The 17592-nt window shown below is 47.8% G+C and overlaps 1 protein-coding gene across 5 annotated transcripts in view; it reads left to right on the forward strand.

Moving 5' to 3' along the window:
- The window catches only part of Fgfr2 (fibroblast growth factor receptor 2), a 94033-nt gene that overhangs the window by 62513 nt on the left and 13928 nt on the right, over nt 1–17592 (forward strand). For 4 of the 5 annotated variants that reach the window (XM_027930022.3, XM_027930026.3, XM_071610685.1 and 1 more), the window contains 5 exons: nt 1919–2115; nt 10575–10726; nt 13596–13717; nt 15024–15134; nt 16621–16811. In XM_027930022.3, the coding sequence (XP_027785823.2) occupies nt 1919–2115; nt 10575–10726; nt 13596–13717; nt 15024–15134; nt 16621–16811 (773 nt within the window). The remainder of the gene's footprint in view (nt 1–1918; nt 2116–10574; nt 10727–13595; nt 13718–15023; nt 15135–16620; nt 16812–17592) is intronic. The other variant, XM_071610684.1, reaches the window with a different exon arrangement.

Below are 17592 nucleotides of genomic sequence, written 5' to 3' on the forward strand. Positions count from 1 at the left end.
ATTGCTATAAAATTAACACAGCTTCTGTTCCCAGAAATGGCCCCTTTTATCCTTGCATAAAGATTGAAAAATATGCAAAATGATCCCCCAGGGATTAAGAAAGTTGCTTTGGAAATTCACTTACAAGGAGATCCCACACTCACATTTATGATCAAGTAAAATTTCACCCTTAAAACCCAAAGGGATCTTATATTTTTTTTTAGTGAGTCATGGAGCCAATGTATAAATTAGCCCATCCCCCTTCTCATAAAGAAGTAGTAAAAATTACTTTATAAAATTCAAAGTAATTTTTTCTCATTGCAAGTTCCATCTCGTTGAAATCCCATATGTGGTTTTTCTCCCCCTCTTGTGTTTCTAATGAGATGTGAGCAGATGGATGTTCATTGGGGTGCCTGGGGGAAGCACCCTGCAACATAGGTGTGCAGAAGCAGTGTGTTACCTACCTTGGGAATCGGTGGCTTGTTGCATGTTGCAATAGAATGGACTCTCATTGGCCTTTTCTAGGGAGCATGCTTGTGCCATCTTAGGCTTGATGTTATTTCTGCCCTGCAAAGAAATAAACATCAGTGAAGCCCTGTTGCTAAACGTTGCTGCTAAGTCTAACCAACATCTCTGTTCTAGTCTTGACAAACCCTGTTTTCTTTGTTACATTTGCTGCTATTGTTTCCTTTGTGAAACTGCATAGACTATGGTTTGCTAGCTCATGATGTTCCACTCCAGTTATTAATTCCTCATTTTTAGAGTACAGTGCCTACCTGCATGCCTGTTTTATATCAAGTAAAAATAAATTGATCATTTCATTTTGTGCTGTGCTGCTGAGAGTTGACTATCTTTGCAAGTATTTTTTTTTCTGATTAAAATGTATAAGCTTCAATACCATTGCATCCGTTTTTCCTTTTGTTGTGAATCTGCTCTATGAATATTTGCTTTGAAAAACAATGAGATGCCTCTCCTGTTGAGCTTGCTTTAACTTGCAGTACTGCATTCTGCAGGTGCCTAACTGGCACTTCTTAACCAGTTTGCCTGATAATACTAGCCCATTAACTAAGAATGCAGTTTGGGGAAAAAAAAAAATACTGTTTGGAAATACACTGCTTGTAAATTGATCACTGAAGACTAAGAAGGGGACAGATAATATTTGATATAAAAAGTTGCTAAATTAATTACATAAGTATGCACATGCAATGCCATTTATATTTTTATACAAAACTCTTAATGGTTATTATGGAATATTATAAACTTTGTGTATTTTGTGCATAAAGATTTTATATCATAATTGTCTTTATAAAGAATGCATTGGTTTAACTGAATAGCATGGGGGACTGTATTAAAGAAATCAAAAAATTTTGGGGGACAGTCTATTAGCTGAACACTTATCTGTGTTCATCTGGGAAAAACAATCTTGTAGGGCTTTGCTGTGAAAGAGCCCACCCCAGTGACATGAAGCACCATCATGTCCTCCTTAGGAACAAAAAGGGCACGCTCATATTCAAGAACTTTGAATTTGGTTTGCCTTCAGAGGCCACCATGAAAGATGGTCCCTTTGTTGTGGGTGTAGTCGATGATCCAGCTCTGCCCAAATGACCAACAGAATGTGGCTTGTAGCCTGCCCATTGTAACCTGGTGTCAGCCACTCAGTGCTGGCAGACACCCACTAAGACCAGAGATGGTGACCTCCTGGGCCCTGATGGTGGAGTGAGGAACCCACGGTCATTTGTTTGCATCTGGGAGAGCCTCAGGCCAGAGGCACTTGCAACTGGGCCCCTGTTATCCTGCAGCCTTGAGTTACGGGGACGCCTACCTTGACTGGAGAATGGCCGTCGCCCTTGATTCCTTTAATTACACGGTGACTCATCACTCCCCTGTCCTAACTCTCTGGCCTGCTTATCTGTTCCTCCCCCTGCGACCTGCCATCTAGCTCCTGTAAGAGAAAAGGAGATCACAGCTTCCCCAGATTACCTGGAGATAGCCATTTACTGCATAGGGGTCTTCCTCATTGCCTGCATGGTGGTGACAGTCATCCTGTGCCGAATGAAGACCACCACCAAGAAGCCGGACTTCAGCAGCCAGCCTGCAGTGCACAAGCTGACCAAGCGCATCCCCCTGCGGAGACAGGTAACAGAAAGTAGATAAAGAGTTTAAAGAACCTTACTCCTCCCCAACCACCCAGCCAGCTCTTGGATCTTTTCCTCTGCTTTGATGTCCTCTCTTCGTTGAGCATCATTGTGTGATGCTGCCTGGTGGGCTCAGCATTTGGAGCTTGGAGAGTCAAGTCACAGTGCTTTGGGCGGGGGGTGGGGTGGGGTGGTAAATGAGGTCTAGTTCCAAGGTCAAGAAAGGACAGTAATAAGAGAGTCAGGTCCTCAGCAGGACTGGAAATAACTCTGGAGGGACTCCAAGTATAGCTGTCTATTCATCATAGGCCACATTAGTGTCCTGTATCTATTTTTTATTTATTTTATTATTATTTTTTTTTTTTGAGGTAGGCATGGATATTGGATGGGACTTATACCACTAGGAGAAAAGAAACTCTAGTCCTCTTTAATTTAAGTCAAGATCTGAACCCTGGGGCTCAGAGATGTACCTGAACTACTTATTTCCAAACTGAATTTTGGCTGAGTTCCTCTGATTCTTTAAAATAGCGTTGAATGCATATATTATATATATTTACTTTTGTTAGTAGGTCACAGGTGTGGCCATGGGCCTGGTGGTAGGATGATTTTTCTATGAAACTGGGAAAGGATTGCTTTTAACCTTAAACCTGGTCTTTGGTGGCTGCTTTTCTTGTATTTGCCTTCTGATTGGTTGATTTTGGCTTTGGGAGATGGGACAAGATTGTCTTCACTGTGCCCTAAGCCAAGGGTCAGGAAATGCTATGAAGGAACAAAGGGAAGGTACATATGAATGTGAAGTCTTAGGAAAATATTTGGAACTTGATTCTGATAAAGTGTTTTCCTTTTTTTTTTAAAGTAGTAAGTGCCACAGCAGCTCACTGGCCTTGCTTCAATATGAATTTTAGTAGAATTTATGCTAAAATTGCAGATTCCATCATCCCAGCCCTGATTCTTATTCAGTAGATCTTGAACAGAGCCAGGAATCTGCATTTTAAACAAGTTCCCAGGTGAGTCTTAAAAGTGCTTTGGGAAATTCAGGGTTCATCTCCCTTCTGGTCATAGGACTTGGGTATCCATGGCATTTTTTGGACAAGGCATTGGGAAGGGTTAAGGACCCGTTGATCAGCAACAGTTTCCGCATGGATCTGGCTGTCCTTGGCCAGCTCCTGGCTGAATGGGTCCTTGCTAAGGTCTTTGGAACCATGTCCCTTGCAGGTCTGTCTTCGTGGAGGCTGAGGATAGAATCTGGGTGTGTGTTAAGTATGGGCAGATGATCGTTGTGCCAAGAACATGGGAGAAAGGGGGCCCATTGGGTCATATCTGCCACCAAGAATGCTGTTGTTATTTTGAGTGACAGCACTGTCATTTGTGAGGCCAGAGAAGCAGTGATGGCCCAGAGCCGGTTGCCTGGTCCGTTTCTGGAGAGTCTAGTCCTGAGATGACCCTCACCTGGCTGGATAGTGCTGTGGCTTCAGGCCACGTGGCCACTTTGCCCCACCCTCCCTCCTCACCAGTCACCTCTGGGCTGCTCTTAAGGCATCCACACTTGGGATCTGGCACAGGGAGTTGGGAAAAGGGAGTGGTGTTCCCATTGCTATTATTTTCTTCTAATAAGGCAGGAGGGGAACCCTCTCATGTGGCGTAACTAGGCTCTCATCCTGTAATTATGTCATCTTTTCTTTTTTGTAACTATTAGGATGAAAGAGGAAGGTGCCCTTAAAATCCCCTGACTTCTCTCCATCGTCCGTGTCCACTTAGGGTGGTCATCTTCTCGCTTGCTGTGTAAGCCCCGGGGACAGAGGCCCTCCCGTGTTCTTCCCTCCTTCCTTTCACTCGTCCTCCTTCATCTGGTGCTTGGTCCAACCCAGGCTCCACAGGAGGCTTCAAGGTTATTTGGAGGCTGTTATTTGAAATGTGATTGCCTTGTGTTGGAGAGGGGCAGATGGTGCAAGAGAAATGGGAGTGGAGAAACATCTCTGGGAGTTAAGTTTTTGAGGAATGTCGACACACCCCCAGTTCTTCATATATGTGAAATGGGGAGCATTATTCATTGTTCACAAAGAGCATCCCTCAGGGAGCCCCGTTGGTGGAGGGGGAGATGCCTGTCCCGTGTCTAGGTAAAAGAGGGCTATTCGACCATGCTGGAGGGAGAAGCCACACAAAGGCCCCAGGGATGCGAAGTGAGTCTTCACCAGGTGACAAGTGAGCCCATCATTGGCTGTCTTGGGACCCTTGCCCCCAGGCTCTCAGGAAGTCACTTGCATCCTGCATTGGCCCAAGCTCCTGTGTGACACAGGTCACACTCGAGTCTTCCTGGCTCCAAGGCCTCTCTCTTGATGTGCTCTGCCAGAGGTTGGTGATTTATCCTGTTGTGAGTTTTCCTTCTTAACATTTACTAATTTGCACTGGATTTACTGGGTGCAAGACAGACATTTCATTTATGTTATTTTTTTGGAACAACAGATTTTTCCCCCAGTACTAAAGGAGGAGTTTCTTGGAATCATGTTCCAGTAACTACGAATTTTTGAGAATTTTCATGCACCTTGATGCTTGGGGAAACTCAGGTGGCGTGGGGCAGCCCCCTTGGGAGGGGACTCATACCTCACTCAGGGTCAGGGCTCGGACACTGTGCTGCCCTGCCCACCTGCTGCTGTTTCCTGAGCACTTGGCATGTCAGAAGGGACCAGCAGCCGTCCACCCAGACAGGGGCTTCTTGGTGAGCCTGTTGGCCTTCCTGTGGCCCTATAGGGTGGCCAGGGGCCATGGAAAAGCAGCCTGTGCACCTATGAACTGAAGGGAGGGCTTTGCTCCCTGTGATGCCCACAAGTCACCTGGGGGTGGCAGTGGGGTGGTGCAGGTACAGGAGGGGACACAGGGGACGAGCTGGGTGTGCTGAGGAGGATTTTCAGTGAGTATGTCAACTCCTTGCTCTGGAGCCAGAAGCACCCATAGGGTAGGATGGAGATTCGAGTGTCCTAGAGTTGGCTCTGTCTGGATGGTCATGTCCTGTGCAGCTCTCACCAGCTCCCACTGCCCCCAGCAGCTCACCAGAGGCTGAGGGGGGGTGGGAACCAGGTGGGGTGGGGCGATTCTTCAGGCTTCAGTTTTGCCCTCTCAGCCAGATACAGGGAGAGTAAAACCAGAGAAAGTATCATGGGTGTCTCTTGTGATGTCTTTGAGGCTAGGAGTGAGGCAGAGATGCAGGAGAGGAGTAGGTGACTCTGGAGCCTGTTCTAGGCCAGTGTGACTGGCCTCCGGATCACAGCAAACCGAAGAAGGGGGCTCTGGTTCCGGAGGGGGATTTCTGTTTCTAGAAGGAAGTCGTTCTAGAAGGGAGCTATGCTTCTGGAAGCTTGCTCACTGGCAGCTAGACCCCACGAATGTCCTCTGCAGGGTGGGCAGTCCAAGGGCCTCGTGAAACCTGGCTGGTTCGGAAAGACTTGGGTGCTGAGCATGGTCGTGGGCCACCTCACTGGGACCTGCCCTTTCTGTGGACCCCTGGCCTTCCCCTGCCCCTGCTTGGCGGCTCTCTTCTCTCAGCCTCTGAAGGACACATGGCCTGACTAAGCTCTGACCTGGACTCTAGCTGACAGGACCTTCTAAGTAGAAGCTGGCTGCCCGACCGGGTGCGTCACGGCCCTCACAGGTTGCTCAAGAGACTGGGGGAGGCGGAGGCCCGTTAAGGGAGAAACTCGGCGTCTGATAAACTTCCTCGCCTAATTACCCAAGTTTTGCTGTGGAGGGGAAAAACCCCTGGAAGCTTTATGCAGACACCCCCCCCCCCCCAGTTTGACACAGTGACAACATTTGTCTGTCTGTAGGCCATGTGGGCGAGACTTGGGGCAAAAGTGCCGTCCTCAGGCCTGGTCTGGTTGGGGAAGGTGGCCGCAGCCTCAGGGTGGGCAGGCTCCTGGGCAGGCTGCGGCCCAGGGCTGGTGTCCTCAGGAGGAAACACAGAGAGCGCCCTCCTGCCCGCTGTCCTCCCTGGGAGGTCCCCTCTAGGAGGTCCCCTCTAGGTGTTCAGCTTTGTCTCGTATGAAGAGAGAACACTTACGTGGTGGCCCCTTAAAAAGCCAGGGGGAGAAAAACCAACCCCACTTTCTTGCTTAATCTCCCATATGTAGTGTGGAAATATACGAAAAGCCCATTTAGTTAAAAGCTTGATTTATGGCACATGGTAAAGGGACATTCCGGAAAGCAAGGAAGCTGAATTGGAGACTGTGGAAATACATGTTTAAAAAAAAGCCTTCCAAGGTTTGGGTGGGAAAATAGTTCACCAGTGTTAGCATTTATTGTTTAGAAGTAACTTCTCACCAACAATGGGGTGTTTGTTTTTTTTTTTTTAATTGGAAAGAAAACTTCAGAATTGAAGTAGGAATTGAAGAATATGTAACAGGGGAAATTATGATTTCATGGAAAAGGGGAGAAAAAGTGATAATCTAATAGTGCTGAGGAAGAAGGGCTTCCGTGGGGGCCCAGGGCCTCGATTCCAAGGACAGCAGCCCCTGAAACATGGCGTCCCTCGGGGACCTGCCTGCGGGGGGGGGGGTGGGGGGGGTTGGGTTGCGCCAAGCCCTCCAAACAGGTTCCCTTCCAGAGGAAGGGAGTGAGGGGAAAGCCAGTCGAGCTTTACAGTCCCCGAGGGGGTTTTAAAAGCACTCTAAAAATGCGTGGAGGTAAAATTAAGATGTGCCTTGGATGGGACCATCAGGCTCAGGCCTTTTTATACTGGGGGCATTTTCTTACCTTTTTCCGCTTTGTGTTTTTATAACCAAAGTATTTTCCAGATTTGTACATTTAATCTGAATCTCTACACTTCGTCTCAACAAAGTAAGCACAGTGTTGTATTTTAATATCAGTGAGAACCACACTGTGTAAAGGTTTCCATTTCTGTTATTTATTTGAGCCTTTCTGTTTTGTTTTGGGGCTGGGGATTGAACCCGGGGGCACGTAACAACTGAGCCACATCCGCAGTGGCCCATCCCCCACCTTTTTTTTTTTTCTTTAAATTTTGAGGCAGGGACTCGCTAAGTTGCTTAGAGCTTTGCTAAATTGCCGAGGCTGGCTTGGAACCTGCGATCCTCCTGCCTCAGCCTCCTGGGCTGCTGGGATGACAGGTGTGCACCACCGTGCCTGGCTAGCTTTTCCATCTTAACAGCGTTCACATTACAGGCTTATGGAGATGCTGTGTTTGGGGGAAGGAACACATGTGTATGAACTTGTGCCACAGTTGGGGGATGCAGGCTCCCTTGGGGTCAGAGGTTTGCTGTGGAGCAGTGTCAGACTGAATGTTGGAGTTCTCCGTCCTGTTTGTCCCTGGGACTGTGTTACCCTGTGTCTGGACGCTCCCTGACTCCTGGATTCTGCATTTCTCGTTTGCTGGAGCCCCATCCCACCTGGTTGGGAGCAGAGGCCTTGTGCGTCCCAACTTAGATGTGCCCATTAGGTCATATCCTGTTCTGCAGGCAGCCCTCCTGTCACCTGGCTATCTTCCCGGTTGTGCAGTTAATGACCTCTAACAACCCGAGGCTCCGGGTGGTCCACAGAGAGGTGCCATCTGTATTCACTGGGGTCTGGATACAACTGATGTTCAAGGCGCTGAGGGAAAATGCTGTGGGTTGGGAGCAAATATCACTGAGCTCGTGCTGAGCGCCTGAGCTCACCCCCGCCTCCTGGTCACTGTGAGGTGGAGCTGGGCTGCCTCCTGTGTAACGGAGGGGAACTCGGGCCGGGAAGGGTGCATGGCTTCCCGAAGCTCACAGGGCTAATGCTGTTGGACCTGCAGGATGGACCCTCGGTGTTGGGGGATGTGGCCTGGACAGTCCACGGGCTACCCATATTGAAGTGCACACAGTGTCATGACGAGGACCTTGCAGCAGAAGAGAGCAACAGAAGCGTCAGTCTTGCCATTTCTCGTTGTTAGAGATGGTGTATGCTCTGTTTGTCAAAGAAAAAGTGCTGTTTCTAAAACATAGAAGAAATGTACATACATGACAATAAAACCCAAACGATCTAGAAAATTCTGAAGTAAGGCCTATTTCTACCCTCTCCCCGCTCCTGGTCTCTCCCGCAAGGGTGACTAAGTCTCTTAGATCCCCCCCAGAGCCGTTTTGAATGCCTATGTGCTCACCCTCACTGTGGGAAGGCTGCTTTCCCCACATCCTATCCCCTGAGCCTCCCTTAGGAGAGGGGTGAGTTTTGGGGACAAGGCGGAGAAGCTGCACGTGCTTTCTGGATGTTGACGTCATCGGCCCTCGGCTGCCAGTGATTTCCCAATCGCTTTCCCGTCTTCCATCGATCAAGCAGCACACGGCGCACCCCAACAGTGCAGTTCCGGGAACTCTGGAGTGCCCTGGTGAGGGTCTACGCTGGTGGTCCTGCAGAGCATCCTGGCTGCAGAATCCGCTGGAATCTGGCCACCAGGGCCTGTATTGTCTCATTGCTAGACCGACTTTTACTAGTTTGGCTGGGACTTCTTGCCTGTGATCTTCCAGCCCAAGTGTCCGCTTCAGCAAGTGGTGATTTTCGCTGGTTCATGCGGAGGAACTTTCCAGAAGATCTTTTTAATTTTTGAAAACACCAGGGGCCTTTTGTACCTTTGGCAGGCACAGCACGCAGCCAGGATACTGAGTGAATTAGGTTTAGAAGGAAAGATGGGAGAAGCATCCTTGGCCAATCCCATTCCTGAATCTTCCCGAGCCCCTTCTCTGTGGACGACGCTCAGGATGTTTGTGTGGTCAGTGGAAACTGGAAACTTGAGAATCTCTGAAAGTGCCTGATGTGTCCTGCAGATGAGGTCAGCCCACCATAGCCAGGTTGGATTCCATGTGAACTGTGGTGGGCCTTGGAAGTCATTGCCTGCTGTGTCCAGGGAAGGGCTCCTGCCTGGACTGTGACGTTGGTGGGCAGTGCGAGTAGGTTTTACAGGAGCCCATACCTACCGTTTCATCTTTTCCTGCTTGTTCTGCCATTTGCCTTTGCATCTTGGATGCTTGGGGTGGGGCTTTCACCTACAAAATTTGAGATTTGATATGGCACAATCAGTAAACCATTACTCATCGTTCCTGCATGGTAAACTTGAGCAACAGCTCCCCCTGCCCAAAAGACAATTCAGGAGGCTCAGAAATGTACTCATATACATTTTTTTTTATGTTTTTCACATGCGTTTAAAAAGGGAATTAAAATTCTATGTGAAGCATTGGCCAACTTCTTGATTTTTATACTGAAAACAGTTTGATTTCTCAACTACCCCCCCATTCATTCTTCGGCATCTTCTTGAGTTTCTAGCCTGCCTTAAGGGTAGTCTGGGTTTAAAAAGACAGAAACAATGCTTCCTGATTGGGTGAGAGCAGGGAGTACAAGTCCTCTGGTTCCCTGTGAGAAGAGTCCAAGATCCACCATATAAAAGTTCCTCCCAACCAACCTCATCGGTTCATCTGGGCTCGGTTGTTACCCGCTCTGCTGACAAGGTATCTGTCCGAGTAGCTGGGCGTTCTGTCAGCCCTCGAAAGATAAGAAGCCAGGGGCTTGGTGGGCTGCTTGGGTGGCTCATGTTTAGCCTCATATTCTGACTTTTGGGCCAAAGTCTTGTTCCTGGTGTAGAGTTAAGGGTGTCTTCTAGCAGCCCGTGACCATCTGAGATTGTGTAGTCATACCCAGAGGTGGCCTTCAGGTGGGCTCTGCGTGGGTCTTCCTTTACAGATACCAGCCAGGGGAGATGACGGATTTAGGAAATAATCACCTAATCAGGCACAGAAGGAAATGGATCTGGGTGCATGAGCAAAAGAACCCCGCCTGCTCCCAGGTGACCGAATGAAGGTGTCTCTCCCTGGATCCTCTGCCTCGCCTGTGCACTGGTTTCTGAAGCTGAAGCGGACCAGAGGCAGCTCATTCTCATTGAACGGCTTGGGGATCAGCAAGTTTCCAAAGGACTGGGGAGACTGACTGGGCCCAGTGCCTGGGTCTTGGCTGACCTCGAATAGAGGCAGTCGGAGCTCTTTCTTTGAGATGTTCTGCTTTACGTTCCCAGACGTGGAGGAAATATGGAAAAGTTTGTTTCCTACAAGTTTTGGAGAAAGTTCATGAGCCTAGCATTGGTCAATGAAGAGCAGAAAGAGGAGTTTGATTACTGGGGGCTCAGGTACAGGTGTGGGTGCAGGCAGAGAGGCTGTGACGAGCCACTGAGGTCTGCCTGCGTGGAGCAGCTGTCTTAATTAGGATAGAAAGGAGACAATAGTTCAGTCAGACTTAGGTAAAAATTTTGTTTTGAAACCCGATCCAAGTGCTGCGTCAAGGGGGGACAAAGGAATCAGAGTCCAGTGGCTTTCATTTTGGTTCATGGCTTTTCCCAGGCCCCACCTGCTTTCTTTCTAAGAATTGATACTCTGGCTGGGTTCCGGCTGCCTTCCCGCCTTTCCAGGTGGAGCCAGGATTACATCTGTCTTTGCATTTTGTATCCAGGTTTCCGCAGAGTCCAGCTCCTCCATGAACTCCAATACCCCGCTGGTGAGGATAACGACTCGTCTGTCCTCGGCCGCTGACACCCCAATGCTGGCAGGGGTCTCGGAGTATGAGCTGCCAGAGGACCCAAAATGGGAGTTCCCCAGAGATAAGTGAGTATTTCTGCCAGGCACATCCCTGAATGCAAACTTGGATGGAAATGGGAATCCTGGATGGACACTGTCATTCTAGGTCTTGACTGCAAAGGTCTTGCTCTGATGGTGTCAATAGGAGTGAGATTAACTTTCCAGATAACAACTCCTAGAAAAGATTAAAATTTTTTTTAAAATTTTTTATTTTTTTAAATAGCTTATTTAAATCAGAGCTACAAAGTTCTGGCTTTTTCCCCAAATAAGATGGCATCTGGTTATCATTTTTTAAATTTCTGGACAATTCAAAACCAGTCAAATGGAATAAAAGCAGAATGATCCAATCTATAAAACAGATCTGACATTCCACCTTCTGGTTACTGGAAAATGATTGTTCTCAGGTTTATTTCTTTGGAGAAATTAGAGTGTAAATTGCCTTTAGGATCTTTACCCATTGCTGCTGTTTTCAATGCTTATTAATGTAATTTTGGGCTGAAAAGCTTCAGATATGGTACCTAATATTTGACTTCTATGGTGCATAGTATTGTCTTCACAGGGTGGTATACAGGTGTTGCCATAGTAAAAGGTGGCCATTTGGGCTTTATTGAAGGCATTGCTGGGAGCTGTGTGTCTCTGGGTCTCACTTGAGCAAGTCCATGTACTTTGGACTCTGTTGGGCTGAATTTGAACCCTGACTCTGCCAGTCAGTTCCTATAAAACGAGGGTCATGGTGCACACCTCCCAGGACTGAGCGCAATTCTTGGCCATGGGAGCCCCTTTCATTTCCATTCATGTCTTGGCGACCTTGAAAACCCTTAGCAGATGGTTGTGCCAGTCACAGAGCCAGTGGGGCAGATCACGGGCTGCTAGTAGAGACATCCCCACCCCGCCACCAGCCCCACCTTCTGAAGGGGAGCTCCCCGAGGACTGTCTGCTCACTCTGGGGTACTTGTACTAAATGGAGTCCCAACAGCTCTAGAGTGGTAAAAGGTGCAATGCTGATTCTCTTTCTGTACCAGATAAATTGGAAAGAGCTCTTAACCTGCTTATGAACAGTTACCCCATTTGTCTCCCTAAGATTATGTTAGAGATGCACTTCTTTAATATACATGTACAAATTTGGAAACACAAAGATCAGCTTTTCTGGAGATCCTATAAGGAGTTCTCTTTGGAAGGAAGAGGAAGTTTATGCGTCACTGGTGATTTTGACTTATACAATTTCACATTGCTTACCTTTTCCAACAGCCAATATAGAGCTACGAATGCATATCATAAGCTAGAACCAAGTAATTGTCCAGGTATTATTCAATTAGCGTATTAATGGAAGTAATTTCCAGTTTCTGAATACTGTGGGGAAAACACTGTTCATTAAGGCTTGGCTGTCGGACATGCACTGGTGAGGCACAGGGGAAGCACAAAGAACGGTTTCTTTACCTGCAGAGTGTGGAAAGGGGAAAGGGTGTTTCTCTTGAACCCTGCCAGCCCCTGGCTGTGAGTGATTATATAAATAAGCTAGTTCTCGCACACATTCCTCTGTGTATAGCACTGAGCTGGGGAGTTGTGCTCATGGGTAAGGAACTTTGCAGCCTCAGGTTAGGTCTGTAGCTTTTGCCACCTGTGACACCGTGGTCAACAGTAGGAGTCTGTACTGCACTGTTAGCTCCCACCTGGGGGTCCCCCAAGTGTGGAAAATCTGAGTACTGTGCATTTCCAAACAGTGTTTAGCCCAAATGTAGGTGGAGCTGATTTCCAATGAATGAAGGCTATTTAGAAGCAGTTTATTAGATCGGAGGCAGAATTTATACAAAGAGAGGATTGTTATGCTTGTAGTAGCAGGGCAGTAGGACATAAATTAGCCATTTTTCCAATGCAAATGTTTATTTTCTGCCAAGATGTTAAATTTAATTTTAGCTCTGAATGGAAACAGGATGACCTCAGCATAGCATATGCTGCCCTCAGGTTTTTTTGTTGTTTTTGTTTTTTTGGTTTTTTTTTTTTTTTTTTTTTTTTGCTGAACTTTTGCAAATCATTGTGTACTTACTTACCGTAAATACCGTTTACTAATGGCGGCTCAGTATTTTGCTGTTAGGCTTAAGAAACCACATTCAGAAACATTCCAAAGACGCATTTTGCTAGTTTCTGGAATGTCCAAGGGTGATATGTGGCCCTTCATGAAATGGGCACAGAGCTTCTGGGCTTAAAAATGTAATTTGTGAGGCTCACTTTGCAATTTCTTCCTTTGCACATAGTTGATCTAGAGGTGAGGAATTTTCAGGATTAATTTCAGGTAGTCATAAGGATCTCTATCTAAACTTACGTCAAAAAAGTATGCTCCCCATTTTCTAGAATTTCTTCTTCCTGTAGTGAGAAATTAAAGATTCCTTGAAACACATTTAAGATTCAGATCCTGTAACTTGGCAAGGAATGTGACCATAAAATCCACTGGTATTTGAATAATAGTGATTTTTTTTTAAAGCTGCCACTTTACAGGGACAAAAAAAAATAAGAACAACCTTAACATTTTTCTTTGGGACATTCTAAATTACAAATGTTTAATTGGCTCAAGATCTGAAGCACCTCGTTGTTGGCCCTTGGTGGTGGGGGAGAGGGGCACTGACCAGCTCCCTAGCAAGGGGGCCTTCCTTTCATAAAGAAAAGAAATTGAGAATACAAATGTGAAACCGAATAGCTGTTCCACCAGTAATTGACGTTCTCTGAAACGTCACTAAGAAAATACCCCAGCGCGTGTGTACCCTAAGTCTCATTAGTTCCATATGATAAATGCGCCATGCTTTTGCAAGCTGCTGAAAGATTGTTATATTTAGTTCTGGCATCTCCCTCGCTGCGTCCATCCACCAGATGCCGTGTGCTAATCCCCTGTTTACACATTTAGGCTGACGCTGGGCAAACCCCTGGGGGAAGGTTGCTTTGGGCAAGTGGTCATGGCTGAAGCAGTGGGCATCGACAAAGACAAGCCCAAGGAGGCGGTCACCGTGGCAGTGAAGATGCTGAAAGGTGAGTGGGGAGGCGGCGGGGGCGGGGCGCAGAGGGTCTTATCAAGAATGCCCCTTTTGTGGCATGTGAACTCTGTCATGGCAGGGGTCAGAGGGCACATAGTTGACCTAGAGGTTGAGGAGTTTTCAAGATAAATCAGTGTCTTGGACAGACTATTTATCTTGAGCCATGTGTACTTACCAAGAAAGAAAAGCCCCCTCTGTTCGCAAGTGGTGGCCGTCCAGGTTGAGTTGTCCTGGGGCTTCCTGCAGGTGACTGTGATTCTTCACCCGCTCTGTGTTTCTATGGGCTTAGAAAGTATCCACTCCTAGTGGATGGATTTAGATGGGGGTTGGCCCACTGGCTTCGGGACTCAAACTCGAGCCTTCAAACAGAAACTGACATTGTAAGAGGTAACTAGAGGCTCAGTGAGTAGGACACCTTCTTTCTTTGCAAGGAGAGGAGCAGAAATGACTCCCGTCGGGGGAAGTCACTTAGAAGCTACAAAGGATCTAACAGAATCGGGGTTGGTGCAGAGACCCGGGTCGTGGGGACAGCAGCCGAGACATAAGCATCCAGTTGCTGTCACTCGTGGGAACCTGAAGCGCGCACCAACCCTCTGACCCGCTCCACGGGAGCTAGAAGAACTTTTAACCATTAACTTATGCTCCTGAGCTGGTCTTTTATGAGAAAGGTTATAGGGAACGGTCACATTATAAATCCTATTGTAGGGATGTCGGAAAGGAGGTCCAAAGCCAGGTGTTTCTGTGGTTTCCAAGCAGAGAAGTCTGTCCTTGGGCTGCAGGATTTGCTGTTCTTGCTGGAGGTTTTTTTAAGATGGGAACTGGAGCCACTTTGAGTAGCCAATGGGCGCCATGGCCATTGGCCCGCCCAGGATGCTGCACACAGTTTACACACACAGTTGTGGGGAGCCTCCTGAGCCAACTTTGAGTGTTCCAAGGGCCACTGGGGTTGCGCAGGGAGGGAATTCTTGCTCTGGAGAAAATCTGTAGTGATTCTAAGATTCCTTATGTATGATAGAGGAGGGGTTGGCTCACCGTAGAGAGAAACACTCTCATGTCTGTGATGTTTGCTTCAGAAGACTTGGGCTTAGGGTCACATGCCTTGTTTTAATCCTGACTGTTTGCTAGTGACCCCCCAAAGAACCCTGTCCGGGCCTTTGTTCCTTTGCTGATAAAATGAGGGAGATGATTGGGGAAGTCTTTCCTGGTTCTGTGATTCAGTTTCAACCAAGAGTTTGGCCACTAGCAGTGACAGCCCTCAAATCAGAGGAAATGTCTGATTGGTGGTCACCTACTATTCATAGATGATGCCACGGAAAAGGACCTTTCTGATCTGGTGTCAGAGATGGAGATGATGAAGATGATTGGAAAACACAAAAATATCATTAACCTTCTTGGAGCTTGCACACAGGACGGTGAGTAGGGGAAATGATTCCAGATGTTCAGCCCACAGTTGAGAGCAGGCTTCTTTCTAGAAGCAGTTGAGCTTCTGAATCCTGCTCCTGGGGTGCCTTATGTGCATGTTTATAGTTTTCCTTAAAATACCCTTTGTAAGATGTTCCCAGGCAGGGACACAAAGGGGCCTCTGTGCCTGGGGATTGGGGACAGGCGGGTGTCAGGTCCTGCTGTCTCTAGGTCATGATCTGGAGGCCATTTTGGAACGGGCGATCTCCTTATGTTTTTGTGAGTGTGAACATGAGACCCTGTGTTTGGTTGAGAAGTTCTTCCCTTGTGGTGGGAGTTGAGGCGCCCCATCCTGCTGTCAGCTACAGACAGTGGGCTCTGAAGGAAAGAGGAGAGCAGTATGAAGGGGTGCCTCTTCCTCCACAGAGGGATTCCCTGGCTGCTGCCGCTGAACATCTGCTGGCGCTTTGGGAACCAATTTGACAATAATCTATAAACTTGAGAATGCACATTTGTCTTGATAATTTTCCTTTAGGTCGACATTGGCAACTTATTTCCATAAGGTCAGTTGGAGATATTTTAGAGTCTTGTGGACCTTGTGGTCTCTGTTGAAACCACATGTCACTGCCATTGTACTAGGGGAGCAGCCTTAGTCCAGAAATGCATGGACCTGGTTGTGTGTCAGTGAAAGTCAGTGACCCAGACAGGCAATGGGCAAGCTTTGGCCTGCAGGCTCTGGTTTGCTGACTTTCCAGTCTGTGCCATGGAGAAGTATGGCAATCTGTAGGCAGAGAGACACAGCCATGTTCCTTGCCCACTCAGTTATGGTGGATACAGCAACCTAAATGCCCACCAGTACAGAGAAGCAGAGGGAGGGTGGTATGGGAGATGGAACAGCATGCTGTCCTGCTGTGGAAAGGAGGGATCAGCTTGGGCGGATGAGAATGACGTATCGGTGACATGTAGCCTCCCCAAGAGAATGTATCAGTGAAAATGTAGCAAAGTTCTCTTTATTGTTCCTTTCTGTGACTAAAAATAATACATACATTTTATCAATACTAGATGTACGTAGAGTAGCTAAGATGAATTGGAAGTAAATAGTAGAGGGAACAGATTTATGAGAGCCACTGCCCTCCATGATAGGGAGGGCACCGCCTCTCTGCTTCATTTCTTGAAGGCTTTTGCAGATGTCACCACCCAATATTGATTCTCATTTGAAGAGATCAGAACACAGGTGTTCTGTTTTCATGTGTGCTTTTCTGCATGTAAAAACTTAAAAAACAAACAAACAAAAAATAAAACCACCCATGCTTGATGGTGTGGCTCGGTGGTAGAGTCCTTACCCAGCACCTGGGTCTCCATCCTCAGCGCTGCAGAAGCCACAGACGGCAACATGGCGGTGCCACGTTGGGTGCAGTAACTAGAGGCCCTTTGCTGAGTGGCCCCAGGGCAGATCCTGGCCCGCTGCCTCAGGAAGCGTGTCCTCTCTGTCAACAGGGCCACTCTATGTCATAGTCGAGTACGCTTCGAAAGGCAACCTCCGGGAGTACCTCCGAGCCCGCAGGCCGCCCGGCATGGAGTACTCCTATGACATCAACCGCGTGCCCGAGGAGCAGATGACCTTCAAGGACCTGGTGTCCTGCACCTACCAGCTGGCCAGAGGCATGGAGTACTTGGCTTCCCAAAAAGTGAGTCCTTCTCATTCCTCTCGGCCGGGGGAACGCCAATAAAAAGTGCCTTTGAAGGCGCTGGGCGGTGGGCTGTGCTCATTCTCTAGATCATACCCTCACATGTCTCGTGCAGGCTGGAAAGTCTTTATGGCCTTGTGCATATTCGAGTTTAATGAACTCTAAAGAGCAAAGCAGCCTCATAAACTCGTGGGGACACTGCAGAGAGGAGCAGGAAAGATGTCTCTTCTCTGAGATGGGGCTGGGTTTGGTGCTCTTGGGAATTCAGTGCCCCCGGTGGAGGGTGACTGGCCCAGGGGTGTTCCCTGTCATCCTGATGTGGGACTTCTTGTTTTATTTTGTTTGGGCTTCATTTGTTTTGTAGTTACTGAGTGTGGGGACATGGACTTTGGGTGATGTGTTTAGGATTTTGAGTTTGATGTGGCCTTAAGTATGCTAAGAAGAGAGATCAAGTGAAAGGGTATTTTAGTAACACAGAATCCTGGACATCTGAGTTCATTTTGGCTTACTTTGGTGAGTGACCCTCTGTGGTCAGAAGTTGGCCAGGTCCCCCGAGGTAAATCGCTGGCATTCCAAGCATGCCACTTTCAAAGGAACTTGAAACATGTGAGTTATTCTGGAAGCAGTTAAGCAGGTACCCAGATGTGCTCGGGGGCATTTCAGGGGACCTAAGACACCCTTTCCTCAGCCCACATTCAGGGAGGGGTGCAGAGACCCCCTCCTCAGGCAACATGAGCTCCACTCCTCTCTGCTGGGAAATATGATGTAGCATCAGGAACTT

This window comes from Marmota flaviventris, chromosome 4 (assembly GCF_047511675.1).
Source record: "Marmota flaviventris isolate mMarFla1 chromosome 4, mMarFla1.hap1, whole genome shotgun sequence".
NCBI lineage: Eukaryota > Metazoa > Chordata > Mammalia > Rodentia > Sciuridae > Marmota > Marmota flaviventris.